We start from the raw sequence: 17,913 nt of genomic DNA on the forward strand, positions 1-17,913 counted from the left end.
ACGATTGTGATTTTATAATGGTGGCTAGTTCTGAAACACTGTGTAGTAGTGTGGTAATGTGTGGTTTGGGACACAGCCCCGCTAAACTAACCACAACATCAAGCTTTACATCTGCATTATGTATTACTCTCTGTCTGTACTGTGTTGTGTTGTCTGTCTGCACTTGTACTGTGTTGCACTTGTGTTCTGTATGCACTGTGTCTGTGTTGCACCATGGTCCTGGAGGAATGTTGTTTCGTTTCACTGTGGACTCTGTATGTAGTTGAAATGACAATAAAACCCACTTGACTTGACTTGACTTGACTTGCATTTCTGGACAAGCTGAGAGATCCAAAAGCAGCATATGAAGGTAGAGAATCACGTGGACTCAGGTGGTAGAGTAAAACTACAGGATTTTACATTAATATTCTAATAATTCTGATATGACTTATGTACTTGTTATGAGCATTGTCCTGCTCACATCACCAATGTAACAAAGTGCAGTTAGCAATGAGCCAAGCAACAGTAGCAACGATATATATAGAGACGCTATTCTCCTTATTACAGTTAGTGGAGCATCAACTTGCTGGTTCAGCTGCTATTTTAAGGTAGTTTTAAGTGCTGTGTCACCTTCAAAATGATGTCTTTAGGTGTTTCCATTAATTCACAGAATGTGTGATTCTTATTCAGTAAGAAAAAAGCGTCATGTGACTTTTCAGTGTAATCTCGCCCCACCCCCATATTTCCACCCCCATACTGTCCTTTGAACAGGAACAAGAATGACTTTCATTTTATCAGATAAAGTCTAGGCTGGCCTCAAGGAAACTTACACTGCCTCAGTCGCAGCAACGCAGCGATGGCGTCGTCTCTCGCTTCACTGGAAGAGGAACTGAAGTGTGTTTTGTGCCAAAACATTTACAAAACCCCTTTGATTCTACTTTGCACTCACAGTTTCTGCAAAACCTGTCTGGAGACCACCTGGGCTGAGCATGGGGCTAAAGAATGCCCAGTGTGTAAGAAGAGATCCTCCATTGAGAACCCACCGATCAACCGAGCGCTGAAGAGTGCCTGCGAGTCCTTCGTTCAGGAGAAGAATCGCAGGGTTTCTGACGAAGCACAAGGTCTGGTGTGCCCTCAGCACTTGCTGAACATGCAGCTGTTCTGTCTACATGACGAGCAGCTGGTATGTGCCGAGTGTGTGACCCAGCAACACAACAATCACAACTTCTGCTCCATCAGTAAGGCTGCCAGCGAACGCAGGGTAAGGCTTTATTTAGAGGAACACAAATTAGGGGTTTATGCACTTTTTATTTTATTTATTTTAACAAAGCCTGAATTAGACATTTCTCTCTGTGTGTGTGTGTGTGTGTGTGTGTGTACACACATTGTTACCACCCTGTTATGCAAAATATGAGCATGAACTGTTACCATCACATTGTTTAATGCAGGTTCTAGATAGTGGGTGGGGTTTATTGCTTTATGTAAGTCAATAAATCTCACTAAGTACTTGATGAGTTAATTTGCATCACACATTCAGTCTCTATTCATGATGCACAAAAAATGGACAAAAGTATTGGGACACCTGCTCATTCATTGTTTCTCCTGAAATCAAGGGTATTGAAAAGGGTTGATTCTGCTTTTCTTAGAGTAACTCTCTACTGTCCAGGGAAGAAGGCTTTCTACTAGGAGAAAGATGGAGACACATTGCTGTACGGATTTGATTGCATTCAGGCACAAGAGTATTGGTCAGGTCAGGGTGTTGGATGTTTACCACCCCACCACATCATTTCCAACTCATCCCAAAAGTACTGGATGGAGCTCCACCACCATCATTCCAGAGAACACAGTTATTCCACTGCTCCACAGCTCAATGCTGGGTGGCTTTATAAGTCTATTTATAATCCCTCTAGCCCACGCCTGACATTAGGCAGCATGATGCCAATAGGTTCATGATGTTGATCTGCTCCAGAAAGTCCTATTCTATTGGTAGTACTTCTCTACAGGGACTAGACAAGCTGTGTAAAGTAATGAAGAAGCTAAATGCATTTACTAAAAGGGGTGTCCACAAACATTTTGAACATTATAGTATACACAGTTTATCAGTGTTTAAATGTTAAAAATGTTTAAACTGACATCTGTCCAGATGCATGCTGTGCAATGGTCATTTCAGGCGCAATAGGTTTTAGTCATCACTAATCACAGATTAATCAATACTGAACAATCTGCTTAACAGGGTGGTAACGATTGTGCAGTATTACAAATAATAATGTAATTATCATACATTTCACGTAAAAAAGCCTTAAATTATCAAAAGAAGGTCCTAATGAGTGAATAACTGATTTTGAAATGTCCTACTTTTTTAAATAAATAAATAAAGTGTTACCTTGATCAGATGAATTTTATTACGACTGTAATAACTGGCTTATGACTTCTATACATGATTTATAAATATGTTAAAGGTTACCTCAGTTTACTTTCTGGGAGTGCTATTGCTGTCCAAAGTCCTTTCACATTTTTAATCTTTTCCTTATTGGAGCTGAATGAGTAACTCTTTAGCATGTGACCGCTTGCCTTGTTTTCCTCTGAACATCCAGGAGAATCTACGAGGCCCTCTTCAGGAGCTACAGGGGAGTCATGCAGCATTTTCTTTTGAAAAACTCACTTGCCTCTCCGTTTCTCAGGAGATCCAGGTATGGGCTTTTAATGTATGGTCACAGGACTCAAGGTTTCAGTCACTGTCTTAGGGCATTCACTTTAATGGTAATGATATTCAAAATCACCACTGTAAAAAATGTATATTTAGTCTAATTTTACACAGTTACTGATTAACTCAACGTAGTTCAGTCTAAAGCTCTCCTATCTCACATTTTCATATATTAGCATCCATACTGACTCTCAAAAAAACCCTCAATCTGTTTACTGTTTATTTCCACTTGCAGATTAGAAGCCCCCCACATCACACTTGGGGTAGGCCTTGCTATTCTTAAACTCCTGACCTTGGAGGGCTATTGGTGATGTGGATGGGATTTGAACTTATGATTTCCTGACTTTTGACAGAAAGTCAGTTAACCAGTTGTTCCACTCTAGAGCTGTGAAGTCATGTACAAAGGAGGGAAAGTAAATTCACTCAGAACTGTGGTTTTATGTAGTGTAAATTCACAGCTCTAGGCCGGCCCTACAGTCTAACTGCGGCTCATCAAGTGAGAGGAGGTCATAAGTTCAAATCTCAGCCAGCGTTCAGAGCCCCATTATCAAAAGCCTCCCAGTCTGGGGAGATCATGTGATTGATTTCCATCTAACATACAGATGGGAATGATAAATGGTAAACAGATTGAGAGGAGAAGCTACAGACTAAACATCTTACATAGTATTCAATTCAATTTCAGCTCATTTTACTATTTGTTTTTAAGGCTCAACTTAATAGTTATGTATCTGCTATGACATGCAGAAGTGAAACAATGTGAGTTAGGAAATTTTTGACTACAGTGTTTTGATTTAACTCAACTTAATCAGTTACTGCATCTGTTTAAATAGACTTTACTTTAACTATTGTTACAGTATTTACAGTAATTACAGTTTCAGAAGACTACTGGAAGACAACTCTTCTTCAACCAACTTGAGATTTTCTAGTTAAACATTTTACTGTCTTGCACAAACTGATAAACACTCAGATATTGCATTGAGACTGTTCTAGGAAGTGTCCAACGACTACTCAGTCTGCCTCTTTTTTCAGTCTCAGTTCCTCCAAACACAAACTCAGATACAGAAAGAGTTTGAGAAGCTTCACCAGTTCCTCCATGAGGAAGAGAAGGCCAGGGTCACTGCACTGAAGAAAGAAATGGAGAGAAAAAGCCAGAAAATAAAAGAGAAAATAGAAGAAATGGATGATGCCTTAGCTTCTCTTTCTAAAAGAATCAAACTGATTGAGGACTACATGAATGCTGACGACAGTCTGTTCTTGAAAGTAGGCAGTTTTATTACTAAATCCACTCCAATGGTGATTTCATTCAGTAACATTGCTGCTAATTAAACTTCATAGCTTTAAAGCCTGCTTTTCACTGAATGGATCAATAAAGTTGATCCAGAATAATATTTTTTAATAAAAACAATTTACTTAATTTAATTAATTTAATTAATTACCAGAGTTTCAGTGACTATTTTACATAAAAAAGATACACAGAATGCTACAGTTCACTGTTTTACTGATTTTATTTTTTTTAAAACCATGTTTCTTGCAGAACCTTAAGGATGCAGAAGAGAGGTACAATTATATCAAATATTAGCAAGCATTTTAAATGTATTTATATATATATATATATATATATATATACAAACATTTTGTTGATGTATTTTAAATGTTTGTGTGTTTCATTTCAGTGCTGAATGCACATTGCCAGATGTGGAATTGGAATCAGGAGCTCTGCTTGATGTGGCCAAACATGTGGGAAACCTGAGATACAGAGTTTGGGAGAAGATGAAGGATATTTGTCCTTACTGTGAGTAGACAAGCTCTAATGCTGTAGAATTTATATTATAATTCATGGTAATTAATCACATTTCTCTTATTTTGTCTAATGTATCATTTGAGCAAAAATTAATGTCATATGTTTGTTTGTCATTTTAAATAATATAATAATAATTGTATAACCGTAACATGCACTTCCTAAAGAAAACACAATGCATGCCCAATTTGAGTGGTTCCCACTTGCAATGAGAGGACCAGGGTAAAGTCGCTAAGTGGTTGCCATAGTATTGCAGTTGGTTGCTAGATTGTTGATATGCAATTGCTATTGCATTTCTAGTGGTTGGTAGGCTGTTGTTCTGCAGTAACAGTGGTATTTCAGGTGAATACTTGGGTCATAATGTGTTCCTTGGTAGCTAATATGATAAGGTCCCCAGGCAAAACATTACCTTGCATGTCGGCTTGCATGTTACTGCCACCTTAAACATGCATGGTGACTCTTTTGGTCTGCGGAGCTTATTTCAGGTGCTTACTAAGGTGGTCCAGGTGGAACTTCTTGATTTTAACACTGGGAAATTTGTTGTGTTCCTATTCATCCAGCACAACTTATGGATAAATACTGTGTGTATAATTATTCAATAATATTCGATGATATTACATTGACATTGGATGCTAGTTTAGAAAGTGGAGATATTTTGTCTGTTTAATTTTTATATGGGAGGATGGGATCCCAAATTGGTCTGGACTTCAACTTTCACTACTTCTACACCTTGAAAATGCAAAATAGAGTTTTAAATATTAGACTTAAGTTTTTATTTTTTTCATATGTTGACAGCCTGTGACGAAATATTAAAATCTAACAAATATTTCAGAATTATGTAAGATCAATGTTAAATATGTCACCTTATTTTTGCCCTACCTTGATTGCTAACTCAATTATTATTGTTTTTTTTTTGTTTTTTTTTAAAGATCCAGTGATTCTTGATCCTAACACTGCCCAAAGCAGTCTTCACCTGTCTGCGGATTTAAACAAAGTGCTCTGTAGGGATATGAAGCAGAACCTTCCAAACAACCCTGAGAGGTTCACCATAGACCCAGTCATCCAGGGCTCTGAGGGATTCAACTCTGGAACCCACAGCTGGGTAGTGGATGTTGGGGAAAGTGATAACTGGACTATCGGGGTGGTAAAAGAGTCAGTCAAAAGAAAAGATGAGATCTCTGTGAGCCCACAGGATGGATTCTGGACTGTAAGTCGACGAGATGGACAATTCACATTCAACACAGGATGTTACAGAGCTGAGAGGGTGCAGAGAATCAGAGTCCAGGTAAACTGGGATGGGGGACAGGTTACATTTACCAATGCAGAGACCAACACACAATTACAGACCTATTCACACACATGTGAGAAAATGTACCCATATTTCTCTACACTCAGTGATCTCCCACTGAAGATTGTACCAGCCAGCATCTTACAGTCAGTTAATGAAAAACACAGTAATCATTTATTGGGCTATTGTAAAAAAGGGATGTGCCAACATTAGGGGAAAATTAATGCATAACCGCCTCTTTAGTGGATGTTACCAAAAACTTAGTAGTGAACCACTTTGAGGTCAGTAATTGCAAATGGTGACCAAAATGGCTGATGGACAGTCAGAAAATCCAACTGCCTCTGGGATTTCTGTAGATTCTTTCAGCAACAAAAAAGAATCATTGCATGAACATAAAACTTAAGTCACTGCCCCACAGTTCACTACTAGGGGGGCTTTATAACCCTCTAACCCACGGCTGGTATTGGGCATGGTGCCAAAATATATGTTAAATATAATGTTTATGCTCCAGAGCGTCCTATTCTACTGACAGTACTTCTTTACAGGGATTGGAAAAGCTGTGTGAGTAATGGGTGCAACTTAAAGTAGCTGAATGCATTCATTTTGTCTCTCTTTAAAACACAGCATATTCACAGAGAACACTAAAGATTTTTGATTTTTGGTTCTGAATACCCTGCTGTTATAAGAAAAACAGTCTGGCCAGTTCAAGCTGGTCAAACTGGTTGACCAGTCTATTTACTAGCAAAGTGTATGTTTTAATTTAAGTCAATAGTTTAGCTGTTCTAGCATGACCAAGCTTGTCAACAAGTATGAACAAGACTGTTGGGTTGATCGATATGATCAGCTTGGTGACCAACATTTCATAGATATTCATTCCGTCTTTGTCAGAAATTCTCTTGGGTATCGAATGCGCACATTTCTTGTTTTATCATATCTCTGGATAATGTTGCAACATAACAGTAAAAAATGGTAAAACATGAAATGCTCAGTAGCATACCAGTTGTTTTATAATCACTGTTAAAAGAAATATGTTGGGGCATTGACAGAAAACATTTATTTTGGAATGTCTTGAGGGGTGGAAACCACACCCTCTCCATGCACACCATACAGTGGTGTTCCACAAGGCTCAGTGATCAGTCCTTTTTACTTTTACTTCATGCTTGTTCTCTTAGTCATGCCTGCAGATGCTTGTGCGAATGATGTTCAACCTTTCCACCTTCTGATACTCTACTCTTGAATTGCTTATATCTCTCTACACCTCAAGCAACTCAGCTTTCTCTTGATAGGACAGTAAAATAATAGCAGTTCTCTTGTAATGGTGTGATGTGCTCACATTGTTCTGTTATTAACAAAGAGTGTCATTGGCTGAATATCTGAACACATCCTTCCTGATCTTCTTTCTGTACACATTTTGACAAAATTGTAAAGCATTGGTCCTGAGTCCATTCTGACCCCCCCCCCCTTTTTTTCACTTAAAAGGTCCCACATTAGAAGGATCTGAAAATGTCCGCTCTAATTTTCCTAGGCAGGACAATAGTTAACAAATCAGTAAATCCACTCTGTAATCTCCCCAAGATTATTGTTTCCTTGCACATAAGGCATCAGAACATAAATTTATACAAAAAATTTTCTTGTCCTAGGCCTTCCTAAATTTCACTGGTAGTGACCAAACATATTCATTTCTATTTCCTTTTCAATTTTATCTTTTCTTTGGTTGTGAAGAAGAGTTGGTCTCATCTTTGCCATATCGCTGCAGTCATAGACATATCTGTAGCTTCAACAGATAAGAGTTTACACTCTCCAGTACCAGGCCATCTCTTCACCACTGATGTGAAACTGAATGAATGATCACTAATCCTGACGACTACGCCAATTGTCAGAAACTTGTGTTCTTGCTCTGTGAAGAACAAAATGGGCAGGAGATGTTATGGTGTAGATATTAAGTTTTTAGATCTTTCTGTGCAAGGCTCTTAGTTCACAGTCCGTTCTGTAGGCAGCCCAACCTAGTGTCACAAGTATTGTGTCTCAACTCAACTCAGAGAGGGAGAACATATGTGTATTCATTAAACAGATGGTCAGTATTTATAACATTTATGATATGGGCAGTTGCAACATGATGCATCTGCCTTACTCTGAAGCTAATGATCCTTAACATCTAGGATATCAGCATCTCCAGAAAGTCTGATTTCCTGGGTAATAGACATTTTGCTAGAAACTACACCTGGTCACAATCAGATCATACAAAATTTTCAAATATGTAAAAAAAAATGTGCAATAATAATAATAATAATAATAATAATAATAAAAATTATATATATACTTTAACCACAACTTAACCTAACCAAATTAAATAAAAAAAGCAGGTACATAATGTTTACACATGAACTAAACTAAGTTAAGTAAGTTAGAGGCCTGACCCATCACCAGTACTATAAATGGGGCACTGACAGTTGTGTTATGTAAGGTTGTGTGTAGAAATATGACTTACCTGTTGTCCTTGTCCTCAGGGCAATGCAGCCACCTTCTAGGGCTTCCCTACTGCTGGCTGGTGGAGCCCACAGCCATATGTAGAAGGGGGGAGGTGGGGTCCACTGAAACCGTATGGAAAAGACAAATGGGTGTACCTTCTGTATATGTATATAGCCACAATAACTGCATTGCATTTCATTAGGGTACATGTTATGTCTTTTGTATATCTGGGAGTTTAGTCTTAGGTAACCCCACGCTAGCCTAAGTGGTATGGCCTAATTAGGTAGCATGGGCAGGGCTACACTTTTAAAAGAAGTGACTTCGTTCACAGTTGAGACTAATTTGGGGTACGAGTCTAATCTATGGGAAAGTAAGCGGTGTCCATGCGACTTTGCTGCAGCCACACCACTTAACATTCCCACCGGCTCTCTGACAGTTATGGTTTAAAGTTATAGTGGCTTTACAGTTTTTACCTGGGTGGTGTTACAGCAGCCAAAACATGTGCAGTCAGGAAACAGCATGGCATTCAGGGTAATCAGTGCGTCAGTGTGTTGACAGGTGACTTACTTTCATTTCTGCCGAAGCAGAAGCTGTAAAGTTCTCACAGAGAAACCACACCCTGCTGTCTGTGTGGACACAGCAATGGCGTCCTCTCACACTTCACTGGAAGAAAACCTCACATGTTCAATTTGTTTGGAAATCTTTAAGAAACCTGTCGTTCTCCACTGCAGTCACAGTTTCTGCGAGGCCTGTCTCAACAGAATCTGGAATCAGAGGGATCTGAAGGAATGTCCTCTCTGCAGAAAAAAAGCTAAACGTACTCCTCTTAACAATCTAGCCCTCAAGGAGGCTTGTGAATCGTTCATTGTGGAAAAGAAACGCAAGATTTCAGAAGAAACCAGAGGAGCGAAATGTCTGGATCATGCTGAGAAACTTCAGCTGTTCTGCACGGATGACAAAAAGCTGGTTTGTATACAATGCGTGTCTCAAGATCATCAAAATCATAGCTTCACTTCTTTGAGTAAAGTGGCCAATGAATACAAGGTAAGATGTTATGACTTGGTTTTGTTTGACGTTTCTTTACAAATTTCATTAAAAAAGTATCTGTAGGCTTTGTTTCACTTGATTTTTGTGCTGTGCAACACTGTTTAGAAACTGACCACACTTAAGATTGTGAATCCTATGATTGACAGACAGGCAGGCTAATATAAACTCAATAAATAAATATACATTTGTCAAAGTTAATTGGTAAGTCTATAGCACAGTACTGGCAGTTCTTAGAAGTTTATATGATACAGTACTCCGCATGTCTGTATAATTTGCAAAATGAACTGATGATACATATTTTAAATACAGAAATGCATATGTAAGTGTCGGTTAAGCATATTTTGAAAATACTTTGCTTAAACTCTTAAAGCTCCAAGACTTAAGGCATATTATTCATTAACTACAGGGACTTCTGTGCAAACTGATGGGGGTATTTCTTGGTAATAGACATGTTTAATAAAATGTTTAAAATAAAAAAACACACCATCAAATGCATAAGTCTTTTTTTATCATATATATATATATATATATATATATATATATATATATATATATATATTAAGCCCTGACATCAGACTTGACAAGAAAAGACAACCATATTCACCATTAATCCTGGACACAGATGGAATTGGGCCTCCACCTTTAACCCATCTATGCAGTGAACACTCCCACAACACCACAACACTGTCATCCATAACTGGGTTCTCTAACCAATGAGCCACCGCTGCCTAAGGCCATGTTAGGTTATGTGAAAGTACCCTTGAAAATACAGTGTTCACTGATTATAGATGTTTTTTTCAGACTAATCTTCAAAGATCACTACAGGAACTTAAGACCAATCTGCAAAGCCTGAAGTTGAAAAAGGTGAACTATGCACAATCATCTGCAGTACATCTCAAGGTATTACAATGTGATGCGTGATCAGTTGAAAAAATATCTCTTATACAGAATTTCTAATGCACCTTTACATTTCAAATGGGTTATTTTTTCTCCAAGTCTAAGGTCCAGCAGACAGAGAAACACATAAAGGAAGAGTTTGAGAAGCTTCATCAGTTCCTGAGAGATGAAGAGAAGGCCAGGATTGCTGCACTGAAGGAGGAAGAGGAAGTAAAGAGTCAGAGGATAAATGAAAAGATTGAGGAACTGGAGCAACTGTGTTCTGATTTCTCTGAACGAATAAAAAAGACTGAGGATGATATGAGGGGGGATGAGAGCTTGTTCTTGCATGTAAGTATTTTTTTGCGTGATTACTGAGTTGTGTTCACATGCAGGAAAAGATCAGGTCCTGACAAAAGAATTTTGTTTATTTTTCTTTCTTTTCAGAACTTCAGAGACATAGAACAGAGGTAAATCTATGTTGTATGTAATCTTAATGTACATATAAGTATGTGTTTATTTATAAAATAGCAACTGAGTGGACTGCATCTTGTTGCCCATCAATAGCACAATTGTCACTATGGGTTCTTTACTGCAGTTTGAGTGTATTCGCACTTACGTTTAACCACTCACCAGTTGCCATTTGAATGGAATGGGTATCCTGAGAAAGGACACAGCAAGGTACTACTCCTTGCTGGCAATCTTTAGCCCAGAGGCACTTAAGTCAGTTTTTGTAACTGAAATTAATTATTTTTTATTTTTTTATTTTATTTTATCAGCAATTTTGACCCTCCTGTTGTGTTTAGTCTATGTTAGCCAGTTTTGTTCCTGGTCGAAAAAGACTTCCACATTGTATTTATTTATTTATTAGATTATGCATTCATTATAATACAAATATGACTTCTATTTGCTATAAATGACTAGCAGGTTTTATTGACCTGATGTCATAACTCATTTTTGAGTAAAACAAAAAGGACTTTTTTATTGTTCTGACCTTACCAAATATTCATTATTCATATATTATTTTGAGACCATTTACATTTTTTATAATTTTACATTCCACATTTTTGCCAGTTTTGACCTGTATCATTTTGTTAGTAAATAAAATAATAAGAAATAAGCCCATAATAACACTTAGCCATTTTTAAAAATTCATGATAAACACATTTTAAGAACAACAGTAACAACCAGGAAAGTGTATTTCCTATATGAAAAAGCAAAATGACTATGCAGCTTAATTGGTTGCCACTTCCAGGCAGTGGTGGTTGCTATGGAATTGCATAGGAAATTCTAGGCAGTTTCTATGGTGTCCAAGGTGGTTGCATAGGTGTTGTTAAGTAGTTAATGTGGTACCCTATGAGATTGGTTCACTAGTGTATTGGTATCATCTGTGCACAAGATGGCTTTCATTGGATTCATTCTTATGGGAAAAATAATCTGTAATGGACAAAATCATGGACACTTGATTTATATTTTTTCAAGTCAGATATGACCAGAACACAACAGGAGAATTTATTTATTATTTTTGTTTTCATTGTGTTTGTGTTTTATTCCAGAACTAAGTTCATAGTGCCAAATATGCAACTCGATTCAGCACCCCTTATTGATGTGGCCAAGCATGTGGGGAACCTGAGATACAGAGTGTGGGAGAAGATGAAAAACATCTCTCCTTACTGTGAGTGGGTGATCACAACAGCACATTACACATCATGTATTTGTTACATACATATATAGGGACTCGAGATTCATGAATAGATGGTTAGGAATTAAGCTTTGACTAGGTGGATCTAGGAATAAGCTATGAATTTAGTTGCATTTATTACAGATTCAGTTGAATGTTAGCTGAAAGAGACATCGTCAATGGACCATCCAAGTAAAATAATACCGATACAACTAGACTACAACTACAACTTTAGATAAATTACCTCATAGCAGCAAATGTATTTTACAAGATATTGTCATTCAAAGTTTGTATCGGGTACAGGTCTTAAATGACTACATTAATAAACTATTATATATATATATATATATATATATATATATATATATATATATATATATATATATATATATAATCTTTCCACTAAGAAGAGGTACAGATCAAGCAAAGGTACTAATACTGTAGTAGGTCCTGTAGTTGCATTAATTATTAATTTTGGCTTTTTAGGAATTTTTAAAGCAGCAAGATGTTGAGAGGTGCAGAAGTCTCATTGACAGTTACAGGAATCTAATTGCAGTGATTGCCTCACAAGGTTATGCAACACAATTTAAGTTAAGGGTACCATTGTTTCTGTTGAAATTATTCATTTAAAGAATTATGTTGAAGCATAGTTGAAAAGCAATGTCTGATTTTCATTGGTTAATTTTCATAGAATTCATAGAACCAACAATTTTGTCTGTGTGTGTGTGTGTGTGTGTGTGTATGTGTGTATGATCCTATTTATAACATTGAACACCTTGACAATTCCAATGTTTAGATGGTCCTCTGTCTGGTTAAGTGGTCCTTCAAATACAGAGAAATGTAGATGGTTAGTTTAAGACACTTCATTTTTTTTTAGAATGAAGTTATTGAATACCATTAATATCAAGTTATTTTTGTTTGTTTGTTTTTTATTTTTTAAAGACCCAGTCATTCTGGACCCAGGAAGCAGAAGGTTAAACTATCTGCTAACTAACTGCAGGGATTTAATTAGTGTAAGAGCTGGACCGACAGTGACTCTTCAAAACTCTTCAGAGAAGGGCATCCAAACTATTCTGGGCTCAGAGGGATTCACCTCAGGAATTCACACCTGGGAAGTAGAGGTTGGAAACAGTGAACAGTGGGCTGTTGGAGTGGCGAAAGAATCTGCTAATGGTGTAAAAACCCCTTGTTCATTAATCTATCTGCTAAAAGGTAAAACTTCATGGAATCCAACAGGTCTTACGTTCACCAAAATTCGTGTGATTCTGGACATTGAGAAAGGCCAAGTGGTCTTTATTGATCCTGATACTAGCAGAACATTACAAACAAACCCTCTTAGTTTCACTAAGAAAATGTACCCCTGTTTTTGTACCAATAGTCTAGATGCCCTGAAGATTCTACCAGCCAAGGTCTCTGTGACTGTGTCATCAGTGTAGACCTCTAAAAATGTAAGGTTTAGGTTAGGTTTAGGGTTGATTCAGTGGCAACATTAAAGTTAAGGTTAGCGTTAGGATTAGGTGCAGGATTATAGTAGAGCAGTTTATAGACAATAATTTTCATTCATTTTAGAGTTTAGTTGCATTTAAAACATATTCAGATAAATGTTATTTAAATGTCAAGTAAGCATCTATTTGGCATATTTAATGGACCATCCAAGTAAAGTGACATCCCTCTATTTACAGGTAAATATTCAACTACAGAATGGTCTACTTGAATAAATTGTTAACCAGCACTGCAGTAATTATATTGTATTTTCATTAAAATGGAAAAAAAAAACATCTTCATTAAAAAAGGTCATTTCCAGTACATTTACTGTATAAATGCTAACAAAAGTTTAGTTTTACACAGCCCTAAAAAGATGAGCTGGTTTCTCTTTACTGTGTTAGCAGATCTTTTTTGACTTAAATGACTTAACAATCACAAAAACTGCCCATTTTTGACTAATGTTTGGCTTAGGAATGGTTAATGCAATGGGCAGTACAGCACATTGTGTTTTTATTATTATATAATTCAAACAACGAAAGTATAATATAATGAATGTATATTAATGACATGTTGAAATCATAAGCTTTTGTTTTCCTAACCTTTGCATTCATTTCAATGCTTTTATACTTTATATCATGTTATCATTTGTATTTTTAATTTATCATTTCTACAATGCCATGTTCATTTATTATACATCCAAAATGTTTACATCAGTTATTGAAATCACAGTTAGACAATTTAATGCAAGCGCTTCTCAAATCAGCATTCTAATCAGAGTCATTCTAATTTTTAATTGCTGGTGAACTGCATGGTGACACTGTATAATAAGACTATCCTTATTAGGTATTTATAACTTATATTATTCATGGTTATTGTTAGGGCATGATACCGTATAAACCATTAATATGCAGTTATATATTCCTCCATACTGTTAAAGCTGTCCTCTTTACTCACACACTAATAATAAAATCATGTGCCCAAATGTTTGTTGTTTGTTTGTTTGTTTAAAAAAGAGATAATTGTATACTTTTCAAACTGATAAGTATACGTGGTTCAGACCAATAGGCAAAATGTTGTTCATTACCTTTTGACAGAGGGGATAAATAAATATTCAATGTGTGATCCACTGGCTTTGAAATAAGCAGTGTCACATCACCATTGTAACCCTTTAGAATTTACAATAAAGAAAGCTGCAATCGCCAACGTTTAGCCAACACCCATGTTTACAAAGTTCAGTGCTCAAATGCGCACTTCAGAAATGAACAACAAAAGTCAATATAACTTTAAGGTAACAAGTAAGATCAGACAAAATGCACCAGCATCGCATTTTAAACAAATTACAATTACAAAACCTTGTAAAATCTTTTTTTGTTTGGTTTTTTTTTTTTTTTTTTTTACAAAAATAGCATAATTGGTAAATTAATCATTAAGATAAAGTTAAATAATAGCACAGGCTATTACCATCTTTAATTTCTGTCACAATGCAGGAGTTGAGTGGTCTAGAAGTACTGGCCATGTTCATTACACATTCAGAAAGGTGCATTGTGGTGCAGTTCATCAAAACAATAATGTCAGCTGAAATAAAATGAGCTTACATTTACCAAACACACATTCAGCAGATAGAGCAGAAGCTTTAACACTTCCAACTAACCACTAAATAAGCAGCAGTTTAACAAACTGCACTGAGATTTGTACTAGAGAGTAGGTCATCACTTATAAAGTCAATTTATGTACACAGGCAATTTCTTCTTCTCTGATCTTTCATTAAATTTTGACCTTTTGGATTTTCAGTTTTTTTTTTACTTTTACATTCACTTCAGATTCTACATCTGCAGAAACAATACTTGCAAAAATGTTTGATGTTATTACCCTGTATCAAGTCGCTAAGCACCATGTCACTGTCATTAGGCCCACACCCTGATTTATGTAAATGATTTGCATGTGTACTTTCGATTCTCTCAAAAAACCAGCATGATTTACCTGTTAAGCCAGTTTCACTGCAGACGTGTAGTTTCAGACAAACTGAATTGATCACAAACAGCAGGGCAAAGTCACAATGGCATCATCTCTGACTTCACTGGAACAGGACTTAACATGTGCAGTTTGCCAGGACATCTATAAGGAACCTTTGCTCCTTCTCTGCACCCACAGCTTCTGCAGGGCCTGTCTGGAAAGAAGCTGGGCAGAGCGTGGAGCGAAAGAATGTCCCTTATGCAGGAAAAGGTCATCTCTTGAATATCCACCTGTCAACCGAGCGCTGGAAAATGCCTGTGAGACGTTCCTTCAGGAGAAGAATCGCAAGGCTTCAGCACAGTCTCAGGGCTTGTTGTGTCCTCAACATGCTGAGAAACTGGATTTCTTCTGTGTGGATGATCAGACGCTGGTATGTGTGGAGTGTGTGTCTCAGGAACATCAGATGCACAACCTCTGGTCTACAAAGAAAGCTGCCACTGGTCGAAAGGTGAAGTAACATAGTTTAGTTTTGTTCCTTTGCAGCAATGACGAATGGGGTCATTACTGCTGGATGTAAAAAAAAACTTTAATGTTTGTTATTAACCAATAATATTCAGAAATTTGAGCTACAACACATTTGTTTACAATTAATTTATTTACAATTTTTTATTTTGACAAATACAGTCACTGATAAAGTTCACTGACTGAACTGAGTTCATTCTGCTTTTGTTGGAGTAACTGTCTCTACTGTCCAGAAGAAGACTTTCTACTAGATTCTGGAGGAGCATTGCTGTGATTTGATTGCTTTCAGTGATGAGTATTAGTGAGGTCAGGATGTTGGAAGATCACCACCCCACATCAACCCCAACTTCCCAACTCCCCAACCGAACCTTGAATTGAACACCATCCATCATTCCAGAGAACACAGTTCTTCCACTGCTCCACAGCTCAATGCTGGGGGGCTTTATACCCCTCTAGCCCACACCTGGCATTAGGCAGCATGGTGTCAATAGGTTCATGACATAATTTGACAAGTGGATATGAGATTGCTTTCTTTCACTGGTTGAGCTTAGTATCACAGGAGTAGCTGAATTATTAGTTTCTGTTAGTCTAGTATTGATATTGAAGATGTTTTGTACCAAATAAGGTTTTAAGAAACATTTAAACTAGTAAGCCAATTTTGCTTGTTTTAGATATTTAATAATTCAGAGTGTTACTTAAATTTAGCCACAGCGTCTTAAACCAGTGAAAATATTTCTGATTTTAAGATCATACAACATGTTACAGCTCAAATTGTGTTCTTTGCTTAGTTGAATTTTGTTATAATTTGCATAATGAGGGAGTGTTTTATGAGTTATGAGGAATTTATATTGCATGTGTGAAAGAAAATGGCAAGAGATCAAGACTGTAGGCATTGAAACTAGTAAGGAATTAGTGACATGACATGACATGCAGAGAATGGGGTCCTCAAGTGTGAACTGGTGTTTGTTGCATTGTCAGTTGTACAGTTTGGTATTTTAACTATGGAAAGTGAAAAAAATAATAATTAATAATAATAATAATAATAATAATAATAATAATAATAATAATAATCCTCAAAAATTGACCAAAGTCAAACAAAACAAACAAACTTTTAATTGAAACAGACCCACGTTCTTATTCATTTGTCAGGCCGGTGTGTGACAAATAATATTTTAGAATAATAGTTTAGTATAGTATATGCAAGTTATTACAGCAGAATTATTTCATTTTCAGTTAATTTGTAAATTAATATATTTCCTTAGGATCAGCTCCGGGCCCCACTGGAGGGATTCAAGAAAAAATTAACAGAGATATCCTCCACAAAGTCAGAGTTCCGTAAAATGTCTGTCCAGATCCAGGTATGTGTTTCTCAATTAAATAATTAAGTTAACATACTGTAAATACTATAGAAAGTTGGGATAACCTAAGCCAAAATAACTCAATAAATAGTTGAGATACACAAGATGCACATTTGACATATTTTGAGTTAAGGTAGGGTTGGCTGTATGTTTGGGCAGTGCAACCTTGATAAGAAAAACTTTTCCAACTTTTCCACTTTTCCAATTTATATTTTATTTTTAATTACAGAATTAAATAATAAAACATTATTTTAATTATATAATGAGTTTTACCTGTAGATGAGATGAAAAAATTAAGTATTAAGACTTTCTTGAGTTGTTCTAACCATAGTCTTTGCGTAGCCTTAAGTACAACTTAATTGTTTTATTTGCTGTAAGTTTAGTATGCATTTTAAACTGTGTGGACTTCGGTAGTGCGTTCATATTTTTAGTTGTTTTAGTTTTTAGTTGTTTAGATGTTAATAAACTTTTTTCCTCCGTCTCTTAGTCTCAGGCCCAGCAGACAGAGAATCAGATAAAAGTGGAGTTTGAGAAGCTTCATCAGTTCCTCAGAGAGGAGGAAAAGGCCAGGATTACTGCACTAAGGGTGGAAGAGGAGGGAAAGAAACTGAAAATGAGAGAGAACATTTTGTTATTGACAATACTGGAAAGAGATCTCTCTTCCACAATCAGGAGAATTACTGGTTACTTGAGGAGTGATGATGTTTATTTTCTACTGGTAAGTATTCTCTGGTTACAGCTCTATTATTAAGC

The 17,913-nt window shown here is 36.5% G+C and overlaps 2 protein-coding genes across 3 annotated transcripts; both read left to right on the forward strand.

Moving 5' to 3' along the window:
• Positions 1–794: 794 nt before the first annotated feature.
• On the forward strand, positions 795–8,913 carry LOC140535683 (zinc-binding protein A33-like). Of its 2 annotated transcripts, XM_072657123.1 has the most exons (7): positions 795–1,240; positions 2,574–2,669; positions 3,713–3,943; positions 4,218–4,240; positions 4,357–4,475; positions 5,411–5,766; positions 8,826–8,913. In XM_072657123.1, the coding sequence occupies exons 1-7, from the start codon at positions 836–838 to the stop codon at positions 8,832–8,834; spliced, it is 1,239 nt and encodes a 412-aa protein (XP_072513224.1). In that variant the 5' UTR covers positions 795–835; the 3' UTR covers positions 8,835–8,913. The 2 variants fall into 2 exon arrangements, with proteins under 2 accessions (XP_072513224.1, XP_072513223.1); XM_072657122.1 differs by having other exon boundaries at positions 5,411–8,877.
• LOC140535588 (zinc-binding protein A33-like) lies at positions 8,881–17,736 on the forward strand. Its single transcript, XM_072656985.1, has 9 exons — positions 8,881–9,208; positions 10,019–10,185; positions 10,282–10,512; positions 10,609–10,631; positions 11,718–11,836; positions 12,785–13,054; positions 15,479–15,788; positions 17,065–17,160; positions 17,648–17,736. Exons 1-8 carry the CDS (start codon positions 8,881–8,883, stop codon positions 17,105–17,107), a joined length of 1,491 nt encoding a protein of 496 aa, XP_072513086.1. The 3' UTR covers positions 17,108–17,160; positions 17,648–17,736.
• Positions 17,737–17,913: the final 177 nt, after the last annotated feature.

This window comes from Salminus brasiliensis, chromosome 15, assembly GCF_030463535.1.
Source record: "Salminus brasiliensis chromosome 15, fSalBra1.hap2, whole genome shotgun sequence".
Classification (NCBI taxonomy): Eukaryota; Metazoa; Chordata; class Actinopteri; order Characiformes; family Bryconidae; genus Salminus; species Salminus brasiliensis.